Source organism: Brassica oleracea, chromosome C1, assembly GCF_000695525.1.
Source record: "Brassica oleracea var. oleracea cultivar TO1000 chromosome C1, BOL, whole genome shotgun sequence".
NCBI lineage: Eukaryota > Viridiplantae > Streptophyta > Magnoliopsida > Brassicales > Brassicaceae > Brassica > Brassica oleracea.
This window is the reverse complement of record NC_027748.1, coordinates 13634513-13651217: the sequence shown is the minus strand read 5'-3', so window position 1 is coordinate 13651217 and position 16705 is coordinate 13634513. Positions and strand designations below refer to the sequence as shown.

General features: G+C 40.2%; 5 protein-coding genes and 1 pseudogene across 9 annotated transcripts; 4 read left to right on the top strand and 2 right to left on the bottom strand.

The window, feature by feature from the left end:
* The first annotated feature begins 609 nt into the window (after positions 1 to 609).
* Positions 610 to 3670, top strand: LOC106315144 (COBRA-like protein 11). Of its 2 annotated transcripts, XM_013752969.1 has the most exons (5): positions 697 to 711; positions 806 to 1285; positions 1387 to 1532; positions 1616 to 1948; positions 2601 to 3670. In XM_013752969.1, exons 2-5 carry the CDS (start codon positions 874 to 876, stop codon positions 3543 to 3545), a joined length of 1836 nt encoding a protein of 611 aa, XP_013608423.1. In that variant the 5' UTR covers positions 697 to 711; positions 806 to 873; the 3' UTR covers positions 3546 to 3670. The 2 variants fall into 2 exon arrangements, with proteins under 2 accessions (XP_013608379.1, XP_013608423.1); XM_013752925.1 differs by having other exon boundaries at positions 610 to 1285.
* A 367-nt stretch (positions 3671 to 4037) lies between these two features.
* Positions 4038 to 7248, bottom strand: LOC106315273 (TBC1 domain family member 15). Of its 2 annotated transcripts, XM_013753092.1 has the most exons (12): positions 6905 to 6994; positions 6303 to 6398; positions 6117 to 6220; positions 5890 to 6029; positions 5697 to 5795; positions 5491 to 5613; positions 5334 to 5422; positions 5131 to 5236; positions 4948 to 5045; positions 4603 to 4863; positions 4429 to 4512; positions 4038 to 4333 (listed from the first exon to the last, which is right to left on the bottom strand). In XM_013753092.1, exons 1-12 carry the CDS (start codon positions 6992 to 6994, stop codon positions 4322 to 4324), a joined length of 1302 nt encoding a protein of 433 aa, XP_013608546.1. In that variant the 3' UTR covers positions 4038 to 4321. The 2 variants fall into 2 exon arrangements, with proteins under 2 accessions (XP_013608546.1, XP_013608489.1); XM_013753035.1 differs by lacking the exon at positions 4038 to 4333 and having other exon boundaries at positions 4408 to 4512; positions 6905 to 7248.
* A 392-nt stretch (positions 7249 to 7640) lies between these two features.
* On the top strand, positions 7641 to 8795 carry LOC106292181 (60S ribosomal protein L14-2-like). The gene is made up of 5 exons (XM_013727802.1): positions 7641 to 7728; positions 7846 to 7947; positions 8180 to 8309; positions 8384 to 8496; positions 8588 to 8795. The coding sequence occupies exons 1-5, from the start codon at positions 7726 to 7728 to the stop codon at positions 8642 to 8644; spliced, it is 405 nt and encodes a 134-aa protein (XP_013583256.1). The 5' UTR covers positions 7641 to 7725; the 3' UTR covers positions 8645 to 8795.
* A 1024-nt stretch (positions 8796 to 9819) lies between these two features.
* Positions 9820 to 13623, top strand: LOC106308081 (microtubule-associated protein TORTIFOLIA1). The gene is made up of 4 exons (XM_013745206.1): positions 9820 to 10680; positions 11117 to 11308; positions 11609 to 13138; positions 13243 to 13623. The coding sequence occupies exons 1-4, from the start codon at positions 9961 to 9963 to the stop codon at positions 13438 to 13440; spliced, it is 2640 nt and encodes an 879-aa protein (XP_013600660.1). The 5' UTR covers positions 9820 to 9960; the 3' UTR covers positions 13441 to 13623.
* A 109-nt stretch (positions 13624 to 13732) lies between these two features.
* LOC106308101 (vacuolar protein sorting-associated protein 22 homolog 1) lies at positions 13733 to 15369 on the top strand. 3 transcript variants are annotated; one of them, XM_013745230.1, is made up of 7 exons: positions 13735 to 13902; positions 13991 to 14101; positions 14246 to 14381; positions 14540 to 14694; positions 14792 to 14900; positions 14978 to 15066; positions 15164 to 15369. In XM_013745230.1, the coding sequence occupies exons 1-7, from the start codon at positions 13843 to 13845 to the stop codon at positions 15263 to 15265; spliced, it is 762 nt and encodes a 253-aa protein (XP_013600684.1). In that variant the 5' UTR covers positions 13735 to 13842; the 3' UTR covers positions 15266 to 15369. The 3 variants fall into 3 exon arrangements, with proteins under 3 accessions (XP_013600700.1, XP_013600684.1, XP_013600692.1); XM_013745238.1 differs by having other exon boundaries at positions 13736 to 13893; XM_013745246.1 differs by lacking the exon at positions 14792 to 14900 and having other exon boundaries at positions 13733 to 13902; positions 14977 to 15066.
* On the bottom strand, positions 15262 to 16392 carry LOC106308119 (annotated as a pseudogene).
* Positions 16393 to 16705: the final 313 nt, after the last annotated feature.

Genomic DNA, 16705 nt, shown 5'->3' with positions numbered 1-16705 from the left:
AGTTTTGCTCAGGACAACATTTTCAAGATGGAAAATGTTTTTGACTTATGTAGCTGTGATCAAATTTTCGCAGCCACGGTTAAGTCAAAAGTATGTTTCATCTTAGAGAATGTTGTCCAGAACCAATTTCGTCCAGCCACATGCAAACAAAATATACATTCTCTCCTGCCTGCTCGTCCATGCTGATCAGTTACATGTATAGAGAAAGATAATGATGTCTCACTTTGTTCAATTAATGTGTTACCAGTTTTTGTACTCACATGAAAAGTTCTTGTCTGAGATCATGGTTGCTTATCTTTTTAATAAGATTACGGAAAACAAAATGGTTAAGTGAGAACTAAGCTTAACCGGTAAGAGAATCCCCGTTTGATCCATTCCATTTGACATTGTAAACAAAAACAAAAATGAAATCAAAGCATTGGTGGTTTTGGATTGAAAGATTTTTAAACTTCAAATGTATTTTGCTTTCTAACTGTTTCGGTTTAAGTTGAGGTTTTGATAAACTTTGGTCAGATCCGGTTCAATCAGAATTGACATTTTTTTTTTTGTGATATTAGTATTCTCCTTTTGTTTTATCTATGTTTTCTCCGGAGAAGCAGGGAAAAAAACTAGAGGAAGAGAAACAGTTATGCTCTGCCTCTCTAATTCGCTTAAGCTTCTTGATCATCTCTCCTTTTCTCTTTCTTGCGTCCTAAGAAACTTGGTAACACGGTAGAGATGAAGATACGTTACCTTCATTCAAACCTACTTCTCCTTGTATTACCTCTAATCATTCTTCTGTTTCCGACATTATCTCGTGCTCAAGACTACGGCGAAGATGCCACGAAAACAGACACTCCTCCGCCAGGTCTTGCCCGTTGCAATGGAGTTTACATGTCATATAACTCCGGCGGCCGCGAAAAGCTATATCCACGCACCAAAAACGCCACGGCTCAAGCCTGGTCGTTCAAGGCAACGGCTATGATCGTGAACACGGGGATAGAAGAGGTCAAAGGTTGGGAAATGTTCGTAGGGTATCGTCACAGAGAGATAATTGTTTCTGCTACGGGAGCTGTCTCATCGGATGGTGACTTTCCTTACGATGCAAGTAATGGGACAACGTTCATTGGTTCTCCTAATACAGATCTAAAAACCTCGATAGAAACAGCTGGTGACTACACTAAGATCTCAACGAATATCGAGATAACAGGAACGCTTTTCGGTGGTAGAGGTACGGCTACGCCACTTCCGAAATCGATCAAGCTTGTTAATGATGGATGGCAATGCCCTGCTGCTACTTCAAAAGGTAAATAAAACCTTAACTCATAAAATTGTTAAGTTACTTGTTATGCAAGAAACTACTTTTGTGACTGTTTTCTTACTTTTCCGGTCTGGTTTTTGAGTCAGGTGGTACAATGCAAGTTTGTTGTAAGAGGAACCCTAAGTTTAAAGCTAAGAAAAAAGCCAAAACCAAGTTCACGCCTAGACGACATGGAGACTTGAATATAATATATGATGTTCTTCAAGCCTACACAAGCAACTACATGGCGCAGGCAATTTATTACATCAGTTCTACCAATATAACCTTGAGAGATTCATATATACATAAAGTATTGGGTTTATATGTTTTGAACAGGTTACTATAGACAATGATAGTCCATTGGGACGGTTAGACCACTGGAATCTAACATGGGAGTGGATGCGAGGAGAGTTCATCCACTCCTTGCGTGGAGCTTACTCAGCTGAGAAGAACCCGTCAGAATGCTTGCACAGCAAGGCAGGACAGTTTTATGGGGATCTTGATTTCTCTCAGGTAGCTACTTGTCAGAAGAAGCCTATTATCAAAGACTTACCAGCTGAACGTAAAGAAGATAAACTCCTCGGGATGTTGCCTTTCTGCTGCAAGAATGGAACTCTCTTGCCAGCTCTCATGGATGCCTCTAAGTCCAGAGCCATCTTTCAGTTACAGGTTAGCCCCAAAGACAAAACGAGTATAGTGTTTGGTGAATAAATAGTTAGGAGTAGGCATGTCCAGTTCGGTTTCTGTTGTTTTTTCTGGTTTTCTAGTTTTCGGTTCTAGAAATAGTAATATAGGGTTCATTCGGATTATTGAAATTTGGTTCGGTTAATTCAGTTTTAGATTCGGTTCGGGTAACAAGGTCAAGAGTACTGGTGAATGTCAAAGAAAATTTGGGTCCAATTCGGTTTCGATTTTTTTTTTGTCGGGTCAATTTTCAAGTCATTCGAAATTTTTGAAAAAAATATCGAATTTCGGATATTTTTTAAAAGATCGAATAAAATATATTTGACAATTCTATATTTTGGGTAATTCAGTTTTATAAATAGTATTTTTATGATATTTGATTATTTAAACACTAAATACAATTAATATTTTAAATATATAAACTATATTTTTTAAAATTCGGATACCCAATTAGATTTTGGTTTGGCTCCGGTTCGGTTTAGTTTTATTATAATAGAGATAAAAGAGCTGTTCAGATGAAATTTGGTTCTGTGTTCTGTTTTTTTCTGTTTAGTACGGTTAGGTTCTTTGGTTCCAAGTAAATGTGCTCAGACTAGTTAGGAGTTTTTCATCTAGGGTTTGAATGTGTTTGGTTTAGGTATACAAGGTGCCACCTGATCAGAACAGAACAGCTTTCTTTCCTCCTCAGCATTGGAAAATCGACGGTATAGTCAATCCACAGTACAAGTGTGGACCACCAGTAAGGGTGGATCCAACCGGGTTCCCTGACCCGAGCGGTCTCCAAGCTACCACCTACGCTTTTGCCACCTGGCAAGTCATCTGCAACATAACCAAACCTAAACCAAAAGCCGCTCGTTGCTGCGTCTCTTACTCAGCCTTCTACAACGACTCAGCCATCCCTTGCAACACATGTGCTTGCGGTTGCGGAGACATCGACACCGACACATGCAACGCCAACGCCAGACAGCTTCTCCTCCCTCCAGACTCGCTCTTAGTACCGTTTGAAAACCGGACGCTCAAGGCAAAAGTATGGGCAAAGAGGAAACACATGGCGTTCCCAAAGAAGCTTCCTTGTCCTGACAACTGCGGAATCAGCTTAAACTGGCACGTTAACTCTGACTACGCTGATGGATGGTCGGCGAGGGTGACGGTTTTTAACTGGGGAGCTAATGCAGTGGAGGACTGGTTTGCTGCTGTGGATTTGGGTAAAGCTGGTTTAGGCTATGAGAATGTTTACTCTTTCAATGGGTCAAGAGTTCCACCTAAGAACCAGACCATTTTCTTCCAAGGAGTTCGTGGTATGAACTTCTTGATCGGTCTCACGAACGGGACGCACCCTGGTAGAGACCCCAAGGTGCCAGGGAAAATGCAGTCGGTTATATCGTTTAAAAAGCATTTGGGGAGTTTGAATATCCCAAGAGGAGATGGGTTTCCTAAGAGAGTTTTCTTCAATGGAGAAGAGTGTGAGCTTCCTAAGTTCTTTCCTAAAAAGAGTTCCGGGAAGAGGTTATCTGGTATTGGATTCTTGCCCTCGATTCTCCTCGTGATCACAACATTTCTTGTGTTCATGTGTTCGTTTTAAGAGGTGTTTGCATTAGTTATTTATGTAAGTTGCTTTTTGTTTAGCCATGGTGAAGGGACTTGAAGAGAATTGTTATGTACCTCTATTTAAAAATTTTGTTTGGTCCAAGAAACTTGTATCCATTAGTCAAAGGAACTGATGCAGAGTGAATCGCACTGAATACACTCTTGCCGTTACTACAAATTGTGTATCTGTCTAAAAAATTGATTGGTAACGACTCTGGCACATCAAAATACACAACAGTCCATCAAACAAAAACATAAGTCCAGTGGCTGCAGATGCATAGGGTGATTATGTAAGTTGCTTTTGTGTTTAGCCATGGTTAAGTAACTTGAAGAGAATGTTTATATATCTCTTTATTCTAAGATTTGAGATCGAATAAATAAACATGTATCCATTAATGGGTTTGTTAATACACTTTTGCCCATTACTACAAGTTGTACTTTGGTTTAGAAGATCCTATCCTGCCAACTCATTTGCATACATTTTTCCTTCATAAAAAATATTTAAAATTTCTATAACAGAAAATGAGCATTATGAACTTAAGAAAAGTATTTTTCCATCTTCATTTCCCCCTTTGGTAAATACAAAAAGAAACCAACTTTTATGAACAGCTTACAAATATGTTTTTTTCTTGTGTATTTGTGTGTATATGCTGGGTGTATTAATTCAAGCCTCCAAGATTTTTCAGATTGCTTTCTACCCAAGGAATAATGAAAAAGGTTTTATCATGATTCCATGGGTTTAAGCAGGAGAATCATGAATGTTCGGCAGTGCTACTTCTTAGCCTGTAATAAGAGAAGAACACAACATAAGATGAGAATTTCAGCAAGAGAGACACAAAGACAGCTCAGAGAGAAGATCAAAGAAACTTAGAGATAACCTTTCGCAGATATTTCTTGTGAATCTTTATAGCTCCAGAACATGTTTTCTTGGCATCCAGGTTTCCACTCATGTCGTTAAGTATCTAAGAGCATCATCATAAGTAAATGGTATGAGGAATGTGATCACCAGAGTAAAACAGAAGTTAAAAGAAACACGTATCTATGTTTTTAACCTTAACAACGTCATCCAGTCCACGAGCTTCAGTCATGAGCTTAGAACTCTTGTCTTTCAAGACACTGGCCACTAGAAAAACCGATATAGGCAAAGGACCTTCGGCGCTTTTGCCTCCATTCCTCATGTTTTGCCTCTCATACTTTCCGCATTGGCTCATCGACTTTGGTTTACCGTTGGACACTTCGACTTTCTCACTCCCGCATTGATGCGCCTCGTACACGTGAAAGAGATCAGGATCGTACTCGAGAGCCCACATCATCTATAAGAGAACAGAGTTTGTCACTGAGAATTAAGAAGAAAGACTAATACATGTAAGAGAGAGTGAGAGACAAATAATCATTACCTCCCAAAGGTATAAAGAGTCACAAAACGAGAATTCTCTTCTGAACTGAACCATTAGCATCCGAATGGCAAAGAGATAGTCACCTCCCCCTAGTTTATCTTCATTTCAAGAACCAGAGCTTGGTTAACAGATGAGTATGTTACATATAGAGAGGCAAAAAAGCTGTAGTAGTAGTAGTTATACCTAGATGTTGGTGAAGCTTGGGGTCAATAATCTGAGTAATTGAAGACAAATGAGTAAGTTGAGCTTCAACTCCAACAGATCTCCCTGTGCTCCGGAAGTTTCCTCGCTTTTCATTTCGAAAAACACAACAAAAACACAAACGTTTAGTACCAAACCAAATACAAAAAGACACACTGAAAGTATGGTTAAGGGTTAACTAGTACCAATCGACGCATTAATCTCTCAAAACAAAAGAATGAATCAGCTTCGTCTTCAAGAAGAACAATCATTGGAGAACAAAGATCACTCATTCCTGAAATCATAGCAACTAGAATCAGAATAAACAGAGGACACAATGATATATAAAACCATTGGTTTTACCTTGACAGTAACCGACATCTTGGTCTATCCAGGCATAAACAGAGAGAATATCCCAAAGCTTGGACAGATTCTCCTTTTTCTCATAAAACTCCAAAGACCTGTCTGTACGCTTCACATCAAGACCTGACAAAAATAAAAAAAATTAAACAACTGAGCGAACTTTTGGAGATAAGAGGAAGCCATGATGATGATAAAGTCACACTAACCGATCTGGTGAAGTGATAGCAGCCATTGGATAACTTTCTTATCAAGAGGTCCACGACTTGTGAGCTTTTTAAAGAAAACTGAACCATTTGAGTTTGTACCTGAGAGAGAGAGAAGAAGCACATGGAATTAGAAAAAAAAACTTAAGCTAATGGGAAAAAAAGGGAAGAAGATGATATTCTTTTTTTTTATTACCTAAGTTTATTTCTTGAACAACAAGAGGATCAAGGTTGGGTTGACCATTTTCAGTAACTACAGGCGCGGTAATGAAACTTCCACTTCCAATCACAGGAAACATTTTCTTACACTCTTCTTTCCAAGAAGCATACTGCTTTCTGAAGGAGACATTAACACATAAATAAAGCAACGTGGAAGCATATATGATACACATATAAAGGAGAAAAGGACAAAATAATATATACCTTCTGCGTTGTCGGATTTGCTCTCTTTCGTCGAAAGTAGTTGATGGGTCATAACAGCCAAGTAGGAACTCCCATACTTCGCCTCTAATTGATGGATGGATTCCCTAAAGATCAATTGTAGAAGAGATTAAAGCAAGCCATAAAACAAATCTTGGCAAAAAAAAAGAGTTTTGGAAAATGACATACCCCTCTTCGGATTCGTCTTAGAGTCTTGCCAATATCGAGAGTCCCGTCTTGGAGAAATGCAGCCTGCCATTTTCTTACACTTAGAGTTTTCCCTGGCTGCACATAGCCATCACAAAATGACCGGTCAGAAACTTGAGTGGATTAACATGATGCAACTACCAAACTTATGCAAAGCAACTTTAGTGCCAAACATCAAATGCATAACCGATGAGAAAGACATTGTCTTATATGTATCTTGTCAATTACTGTTGTGTGCCAAACTCCTCTCAAAGCTTTTGATAATTATATTTCACAAAAAAAATAGACAATCAAGTCCCTGTCTTTCTCTAAACACACAAATCAGTGACTAAGGAAAAAATATAAAATGTGATCAAGAAAGAATAGATCTGAGAGCTTAAAACAGCTCATAAGATCAATGGGTCCTCATTAGGAGAGATCATGTACCCAAGCACACAATGATCTACATAATTCAATAAAGAAAACAATTGCATTCCAGACAAGATCAATAAGCAATGAATCTGGATAATGCAATCACGCTTTCTTAATCGCCAACACAAAAAAAAAAAAAAAAAAAAAAAAAAAAGGGAAAGGAAGAATGTAACCTTGATCTTGAATCTAGTTTTGGCCACATCTGTGCACTCAGGACGAACTTGGTAATAAGAATCAGCCGGCTCAGCTGCAGCTCCCCACATCTCCCACCACCCAAATATACACGCAAATATTTACCCGGAGAAAAAAAAAAAAAAAAAAAAAACCAATAACACTGGATCGGAATCCCCAAAACTCGATCGACAACGATGAAATTTGTTTAAAATTTCTCGATTTTTTTTTTGAAGAAAAAAAAAGATCGAGAATTGAAGGGGGGGGCGACCCAGTGAATTGGAGTCGAAAAGACAGAAACTTTGTTATTGTGTTTCTTTAGTTTTCTCTTTTTTTGTTTGTTTGTTTGATTGGTCGTCGCTTATAATAAGTATCTTCTTCTTTTCTGATAACGATGACCTGGTCTCATTAGTCATGACAGTTAGTCGGAGTCTCGATTTTTGCTGTCACCCCCTTCTTTTATTTATTTCTCTAACAGAATCCTTAATATTCCATGTAATTAAAAATAGTTGACTTGTGTAACATTCTGTCGCAGATGATCGGTGGAATGATTATTAACGAAATGCAAACTAAACGTTGATAGAGAAGGGCAAAGAGCAAGCCACGATAAACGACGCCGTTTAATAATCAGGCTTTTAGTTATTGAAGTTGAACCATTATATGGGTGGGCCTATTGAGTTTTTATTTAAAAAGAAACGGCCCAAAACGGAAAACCCTAAAAAAAAACTTTAGGTTTAAATAGTCTCTTCAGCGAGTGGTAAGACGCCTTCAGCTGCCGTTGCTCCTTCACTTTGCATCTACCTTCAAATCCACCGCCGCGAAAATGGTGAGGTTTACATTTCCAGTTTCTTTGTTCTCGATTTTTATGGAGGACAAGGGTTTAGGTGGCTCCTGAGTGAAGTGGTTGTCACTGAGATTGTCATGTTTGTTTGTGATTGTTTAGGTGTTCAAGAGGTACGTGGAGATTGGGAGAGTTGCACTTGTCAACTACGGAAAAGATCATGGAAAGCTTGTCGTCATCGTCGACGTCGTTGACCAGAACAGGGTAAGTTTGTTTGTGTTATCCCTTATCTATCTCTTGTTGTGAAGTTGAGCTGTCTGAGAATTTAGTCCGTAGATCTTTCATTGGTTGGAAAATTTTATGAACATTGCCTTGTTGCGAATTGGTTTTGATCGATGTGTGATTATTATAGCTAATTGATTTGATGATACAGACTATACCTTTACCCTTAAAGACTCTTCTTATTGGGTCTTTGTTTTGTTCTTGGCCTATTTAGGCTTTGGTAGATGCTCCTGATATGGAGAGAATCCAGATGAACTTCAAGAGGCTGTCTCTTACCGATATCGTGATTGAGATCAACAGAGTGCCTAAGAAGAAGGCTTTGATCGAGGCCATGGAAAAGGCTGGTTAGTGATGAGTTCAGTGTGTTAATGTTGAAACTTGTTAGTTGTTCTGGTCTAATCCGATAAAGTGTTTGCAGACGTGAAGAACAAGTGGGAGAAGAGCTCATGGGGTAGGAAGCTCATTGTTCAGAAGCGTAGGGCTAGCCTCAATGACTTCGACAGGTTCAAGATCATGTTGGCCCAAATCAAGGTCAGTCTGTATGTTAATTTGTTGTGATTTTATGACTGTGTTGGGGTCTTGTGCTTAACTGAATTGTTAATTTGTCTTTGTTTGTTTGCAGAAAGCTGGCGTTGTCAGGCAAGAGCTTGCTAAACTCAAGAAGGTGATCACTGCTTGATCAGATTGAGTACTATCTGCTTATCTGTTTTTTTTTTGTACTTTTGATTGGCAATTAGTGTTTTTACGAATCTCAACATCAATATCTATCTACACTGTTGTCGGATTTTGAAACCTTGTTTCTTAAAATTTAGTTTGTTATTTCATCTTTACCTCCTCTTTTACAAAAGTTCCATTTGCTTAATTCCTTTTTCTTTAATCTCTTCGTTTAAACCTTAAAGAGAAACAAAGAACTGCTATGAGCAAACAAGATAAACAAACAGATTCGAAATAAACTTATTAGGGAATCAAACACTTGAAATGAAGTTGTTAGGTTTTTGTTTTGGTGAAATTAAGATGGCAGGGGAACGAGACAGCCAAGTGAAGAACAAACAGTTCCTAGTTTCTTGCATGAACATCAGACGTTCAATAAAACAAGCTTATTTTGTAGGATACATTCTTAACATCTGGTCCCTTAACTCTTTGTTCCTATTTTGGGTTTTCCGACTAGAAAACAAACTACCTTAACTCTTTGTTCCTATTTTTGGGTTTTCCGACTAGAAAGTATCCTTTTCTTTAAACTTCAAGATACTTGATGGACGTCTGAACATCCTTATCCCCTCTCCCGCTGAAGTTTAAGACCACTCTGGTTCCATCTGGTAACGTAGGACAAAGATCTCGAGATGGGCCCATGCATATGATGTCTCCAGTGCTGGGATTATACCCTCCAATCGAGACAATCTCCTGAACGCTACACACGGAGATCAAATGCAAGTTCTCATTACATGTTAAAGAGACAACAAAAAATGATGTGCCAAGTAAGTAGAGTACCTTCTAAGGCTTCTCCATCGGAAACGCTGAATACTCAGCCCGTCCCACGTCTTTAAGGAAACCATGCTCAGGTCCAACTCCAGGGTAGTCCAAGCTGTTATTAACTTGAACATTAACACTCTTTGGAAATGAATGTTAAGGAAGATCATTGGAAGAGAGAAGAATCTCTCACCCGGCACTGATGGAGCGTGGTTCAGTGATTTGACCATCGTCATCTTGCAACAAGTAACTCATAACTCACTGCACCAGCAAAACAGAGATAAATTTGTTGGGCCGGAAGTGCGAAGCCCACTTTTTACGCAACAAATTAATATTCCAGCAGTGAAATAAATAATTTCTTTATTTTTAAAATTTGAAAACAAAAAAGTTTGACAAAGCTTAAAGATTGGGCGACTCGTTTTCCTAATCCCAGTCTTAACCATTGTTACTCTCTCCACTGACAGATCTCACCTTCCTTCTCCAAAATCGCCTCTCTAATTCATCTCTTCTCTCATCAGCATTCTCAGAATGAGCACGCCTTCGTCGTCCGCTTCCGCCGCGAAGCCAACGAGACCAGCAAGATCATCGAACGCAACAGCTAGGTCATCCTCCTCCAATTCCAATTCCAGTTCCCTCACTTCATTCCAAGCCATGGTGGAGCAGAAGCAGAAGATCCTCACCTCAATCTCCAAACTCGCCGATCGAGACACGTACCAGATCGCCGTCGAAGATCTCGAGAAAACCATCCAATCCCTCACCCCCGAAACCCTACCCATGTTCCTCAACTGCCTCTACGACTCCTGCTCCGATCCCAAACCCGCCGTCAAAAAGGAGTGCCTCCACCTCCTCTCCTACGTCTGCAGCCTGCATTCCGATTCCACGGCGGCGCATCTCACGAGGATCATCGCGCAGATCGTTAAACGGTTGAAGGATTCCGATTCGGGGGTTAGGGACGCGTGTAGGGATACGATTGGTGCTTTGTCTGGGATTTATCTCAAGGGTAGAGAGGAAGGGAGCAACACGTTGGCGGTGGGGCTGTTCGTTAAGCCGTTGTTTGAGGCAATGGGGGAGCAGAATAAAGTGGTGCAATCTGGTGCGGCGATGTGTATGGCTAGGATGGTGGAATCAGCTGCTACTCCTCCCGTTGCTTCTTTCCAAAAGCTTTGCCCTAGAATCTGCAAGCTTTTGAGCAATTCTAGTTTCTTGGCTAAAGCTTCCCTTTTGCCCGTTGTTTCGAGTCTCTCTCAGGTTTGCTCGGAACCACTTAGCCTCCTTGTGAAAATAGGCTCTATGTTTGATGTGGTGGTGAATGGAAGAATATGTTGAATGTTGAACTTAGTGCCATTCTTGAGGAAGCTTAGTGTCAATAGATCAGTATCTTATTGTTGGATGGGCTGAGTTGTATATTGCAATTGTTAAATAGATTTTTTTGAGATTATGTATGTATGTGTATCCATTCTATCACCTGACCTTACTGCTTAAGGGTTAAATCTTATCCGACAATTTTTTATTCTCGGTTTTGCTGAAGTTTATTGTTTTCATTTCGGTTAACTAGGATAATGAAATTTTGTGGAGGGTTTAAGAAGCTCTCTGTCTCTTTGCTTCTGATAGTTCGTTGCTAGTAGGTTCAATGGTTTAACTTGTCTGAAAAAAGAGTAGTAACAGAGCAATCACTTTTGTTCAGGTAGGAGCCATTGCGCCTCAGAGCTTGGAGTCATTGCTAGAAAGTATTCATGATTGCCTTGGAAGTACAGATTGGGTAACGCGAAAGGCTGCGGCTGAGACTTTGACTTCACTGGCATCTCATTCTACCAGTTTGCTAAAGGACAGAACAGATTCCACTCTTGCGGCGCTTGAGACCTGTCGCTTTGACAAGGTACCTACGTTCTTTTTTCTAAATAGTATTAAGAACAGATCCAGTTACACCATGAACGTGTTTAAAAAATCATAAGATCAATGATTGTTTGTGAATAATCACCGGATCCTGTCTTTTATTTATTTACAGTGATCTGCATTATCTTAAGTTTCAGTCATCTATAAGTTTTCTTTCACTAGTGAGCGTTGTAATGGATGAATGTTTTGTGAAGTGCGAAATTCATGGAAAACATATTAGTTAGGTTATGTAATATGTGGTGATCTTCTCAAAACAGTTTAATGATGATATTTTCTTGGACAGATTAAACCTGTCAGGGAAACTGTGACAGAGGCGCTACAGTTATGGAAAAAGATTTCTGGAAAATGTGTAGATGGTGCTCAAGATGAGTCAAAGAGTTCATCTGGTGAGCAGCTTGGTTCGGAGAAGAACGGGGATAAAAGGTCTAATCTATCTGATCTAATGAAAAAGGAGGGATCCGATGGTTCAATACTCTCACTGGATTCTGCTTCTAAAGCAAAAGGAGGTCTTCCTGAAAAAGCAGCAGTCATGTTGAAGAAGAAAGCACCTGCGTTAAGTGACAAGGACTTTAATCCTGAATTTTTCCAAAGACTAGAAAGAAGGCAATCCGTGGAAGTAGTAGTTCCTCGTAGATGTAAAAACGAAGATGAGGAAGAATTAGGACCCGATGATCTCAATGCCATGGGATCTTCAAATCGCTTCAAGAATATCCAATCAAATGATCATGGATTTCCAGATTCCAAGTTCCACAACTTAGAGTCTGGGAGTGATAAACTGGTAAAAGGTAGTTCTGACGGGAACATATCACAGGCTGGGACATCTGCTGATGATAAGGCTGGTGGTGTAAATGGAAAGCAGACAGCCGGAAATCACGCTGCTATCATCGATACTGATAACCATTCTGACGGATCTTTCACAAGCAACAGAGGAAATTGGTCGGCGATCCAGAGGCAGTTATTGCAGCTAGAGAGACAACAGACTAACCTTATGAACATGCTCCAGGAGTTTATTGGTGGTTCACATGACAGTATGGTGACCTTAGAGGGCAGGGTAAGGGGTTTAGAGAGGATTGTTGAAGACATGGCAAGAGATCTTTCAATATCATCAGGTCGTAGGGGTAATCAGACAGCTGGATTTGGCAAATATAATAGCTTTGCAAACTACTCCACTGGAAAATATAATGGCCGAGGTCCAGGAGACAGAGGCTCACAACCTGATGGAGCTATGAGGGGCAGGATGTGGGGTTCTGACATGCCGGATGACTGGTTCATGCATCAACATGGTGCTTCAAGAAACGGACAAAGTGGGCCAAGAAGATCACCCCGGTCGGATCAATACCAGAATGAGCACATGGGAAATGGCAGAAGAGGTTGGGATAACAAGGCAGCTGGGACCATTAGGTATGGTGAAGGTCCCTCAGCAAGAAGTGTGTGGCAAGCATCAAAGGATGAAGCTACACTTGAAGCTATTAGAGTAGCAGGCGAGGATGGTGCAGTCACTCGTCCAACCCGAGTTGCTGCTGTCCCTGAAGCTGAAGCCATGGGAGATGAAGAAAGCGAAGGGCAGGAACGTGACCCGATATGGAGTTCATGGAGTAATGCAATGCACTCACTCCGTGTTGGTGACATTGATTCTGCTTACGCAGAAGTCCTTTGCGCCGGTGACCAGCACTTGATTATCAAGCTGATGGACAAGACAGGACCTTCTCTTGACCAGATGTCAAATGAGATTGCAAACGAAGCTCTTAATTTCATCGCTCAGTTTCTCTTGGATCACAATCTCTACGACATCTGCTTATCTTGGATTCAACAGGTATATCTTCTTTTACATGACATTAGGTTCCAAGAATCATATGATGTTTCGATCTTAACATGTGTGTGTGTCTCTCTCTCTCTCTCTTGTTATGTCATTTGCAGTTGCTGGAATTGGTTCTACAAGACGGTGCAGACACATTTGGAGTTCCAATGGAACTGAAGAGTGATATCTTGTTCAACTTACAAGACGCGTGTTCCACCATGGATCCGCCTGAAGACTGGGAAGGTCCAGCGCCGGAAGAGCTCGTGATGCAGCTCGCTTCAGTTTGGGAAATCGATCTGCAACAATTCGACAAATAAACTTGAACTTGTGTCTTTGTCTTGGTTCTCTTCCATTAAAAGTTTTCTGAAGCAAATGTCCTATGTCTGTAAGATACAGTATTGTCGGAACAGAGCTTGGCTTTAGTACTGTTGTTCATACATAAGCATAAGACGTAATCATGAGGTCTCTCTATTTCATAATTTCATTATGTCGTTTTTAAAGGTGTTTCGAGATACTGTGAGCGGTTGGATATATCATATATATATATCTGTCTGAAGAAACATAGGCAAGAGAAACTGTGAATTAAAAAAATATATTAAACAATTTATTAAAAAGTTTATCAGAGCCAGTAGTTATGTCGTCTTCTTCAATTCCCTTAAGTCGGAACTATTATTCCCAATCGGAGTATTGCGAAGATAAAAAAAAAAAAACAGTGAGAGATGCGGCGACGACCAGGAATCGGAGGGCTACAAAAGGCCGCGGCTGCGCGGGTTTTACTTCTAAACCAGATTTGATATTCTAATCTATACCTCATATCGATTGTTTTTCGCTATAACTCTTATGATCTCCATGAAAAAAATCAATCAGGATCAGTACCGGTTATTAGGAGAGAATGTGGCAAAGTTACGAACGGATATGATGAAAGAACAGCTCGCCACGTTCAAGTCCCAGCTTGAAGAGTTCGCTCGTAAACACAAGGTCCAATTTTTTTTTTTTTTTCTGTTGAAGTTTATGTATTTGTTCCTATGATGGTTTCTGCTATTACATAAGTAACATGATCTGTTGGATTTAGTGTGGTTAATTTTACTTAAAAAGAAGCATTCTTTTTGCCTATGGTTGTAGAATGACATTCGTAAAAATCCAGCCTTTAGAGCTCAGTTCCATGAAATGTGTGCTAAAGTTGGTGTGGATCCACTTGCTTCCAACAAGGGCTTCTGGGCTGAGCTCCTTGGAATTGGTGACTTCTACTATGAACTTGGTATGTTTGATCTCTTTCCTTACCTGACATGTTTTTCTTCTAATGCCATAGAAGATAGGCTTATATTTGTTTGCTATGACTTCTTAAGTCTATGTTTGGATAAGGGAACGTAAACACTGGCGTATCTATCTGAACAGTAGTGTAAATTGATCAAACAGGCGTTCAGATTATTGAAGTTTGCATGCTTACAAGGTCCCTCAATGGAGGTTTGATCAGCTTGCAAGAGCTATCCAGCCATCTTCGTCAGAGAAGGAAAAAAGACCGTGAAGCTGTCACCGAAGATGATTGTCTCCGAGCTATTAGCAAGCTAAAGGTACTATCTGACTTGTGTTTTTTCTTTTCAGATTTTCAACAGAAAAAGAAAATTTTGGACTGCTCTTGATAATATCTTGAGCATTTTTTTTCCTTAGGTATTGGGTAGTGGATTTGAGGTCATCACAATTGGCAAGAAAAAGCTTGTCCGTTCAGTCCCCACTGAGCTCAACAAAGACCATAACCAAATCTTGGAGCTGGCTCAGGGTATAATCATAACATTCATCTTTTGCATTATCCTTTCACTGAATTAACTAGAGGATTCATGTTGCTTTCCCCACAGGGTCAAGGCTTTGTGACTGTGGAACAAGTACAAAGACGGCTCTCGTGGGCTTCAGGTCGGGTCATAGATGCTCTCGAAACTTTGTTAGAGGTGTGCATTTTCTCCAATATGGTTAACACAATGCAACCAACCAACGAACCAGTGTGGGTCCTGAAACTTTGTAATTTTACTATTAATTTATTTACAGGAGGGCCTTGCAATGATCGACAATGGCATTAAAGACGGAAAATGTCAGTATTGGTTCCCCTGTGTCTCTTCTGTCTACTCATTCGTTGGATCTGATACTTAAAACTGTTACATCTCTCTTTTGTAATCATGTTTTGTACTCAATACACTCACTCTGTATTGCATATAAATCACGTAGAAAATAATCTTATCAGTATATTCCTTAAAGTTTCTTGTACATGTATGAATAATTGTGTTTTCAAACAAACACCGTATAGATCAGATACTGCAGAGATCCACCTTGTAACTATTAGTTACGCTTGGCTGATGTTGATGTGGGTTTCTTCTGTCCACTCAGAGTTCGGCTCGCTCTATGACCTTGGTCTCACCCCGAGCTTGAAGTACAACACCATCTCCAATACTTCAAAGGCCTTGCTTTCATCCAAGACCTTATTCCAAGCCCCACTCACACAATGCAGTAATTGTTGTTATACGGTGCTCGGTGATGTTCCCCGTGCTGTTTCCTCGAAACAAGCACCCCCATGTCTTGCAACGACACCACGAGAGGTGGAAGCTTGCTCTTGGTTCCGTGAGCCCAAGCATGGAACTGCTGGCTAAACATTATGCAGAAGGCAAATGTGCTCACAAAGCCATGAACCACAGGGTCATTAAACGCAAGGTCTAGCGGAAGCACCGTGAAGGTTATGACTCGTTACAGAGCGTGTAGATTGTTGGCGAATTGTCTTTTGGTGATTGTCCAAGGCCACTTGTGGTGACCCTGAAACGCTTCGATTTGGGCTCCTACTAGTGGCGTTGACTCATCTCCATAGTTATCGATGGCCCAGTGGTAGACACCAGAGCCAAGATCAGTTAAGACGTACCCTACATACCCGGCTAAAGCTGGTTCAAGCCAGAGATGAGAACCAACCGCGCCAGTGATAGACTTTGCTAAAGAGACCACCAACCAGCTGCAACCCATAAGCGGTGAGTCCATGTAGACTGGAGAGTTGGGTCGTTGGAGAGAGGAGGATTCACAAAACATTTCTCAACCACAAGCTTCTCACGGTTAGGCTGAGGCTTGGTGGTGGTAGTAGCAGAGCAGGTGACAAGAACATGGAGAAGTGAGGGACGGTGAGTTCTTGAGATGTTGGTGATGGGTCTTAGAGGGGGGTACTTGGTTTGAGATGATGTGTGGAAGACACCAAATTTGTATGGAAGCTTTAAGCCAATGATAAAGAGGAAGAGATTACTTTAAAGTTATGTTGTGGTGTACGTAAGTGATTCACTTAAAGTGATGCGTGGGGGCTATAGTGATCACTATAGAATAGAGATGATCAGCTCTTGAAACTTATAGAAACGTTTCAGAATTTGGCTTCTTAGTTTCTATATTCACCAACTACCACCTAACATTTCGAAAAGGAGAAGTCACTTATTTCGATGAGGTGTTGATCATTGATGAAATCTTAAGAAAATTGTTATAATTTGATTGGTCCATAATTTTAAATTTTTAATTATTTTAATTTGATCTAAAATATAAGGTAAGACTATTACTAATTAATTATAC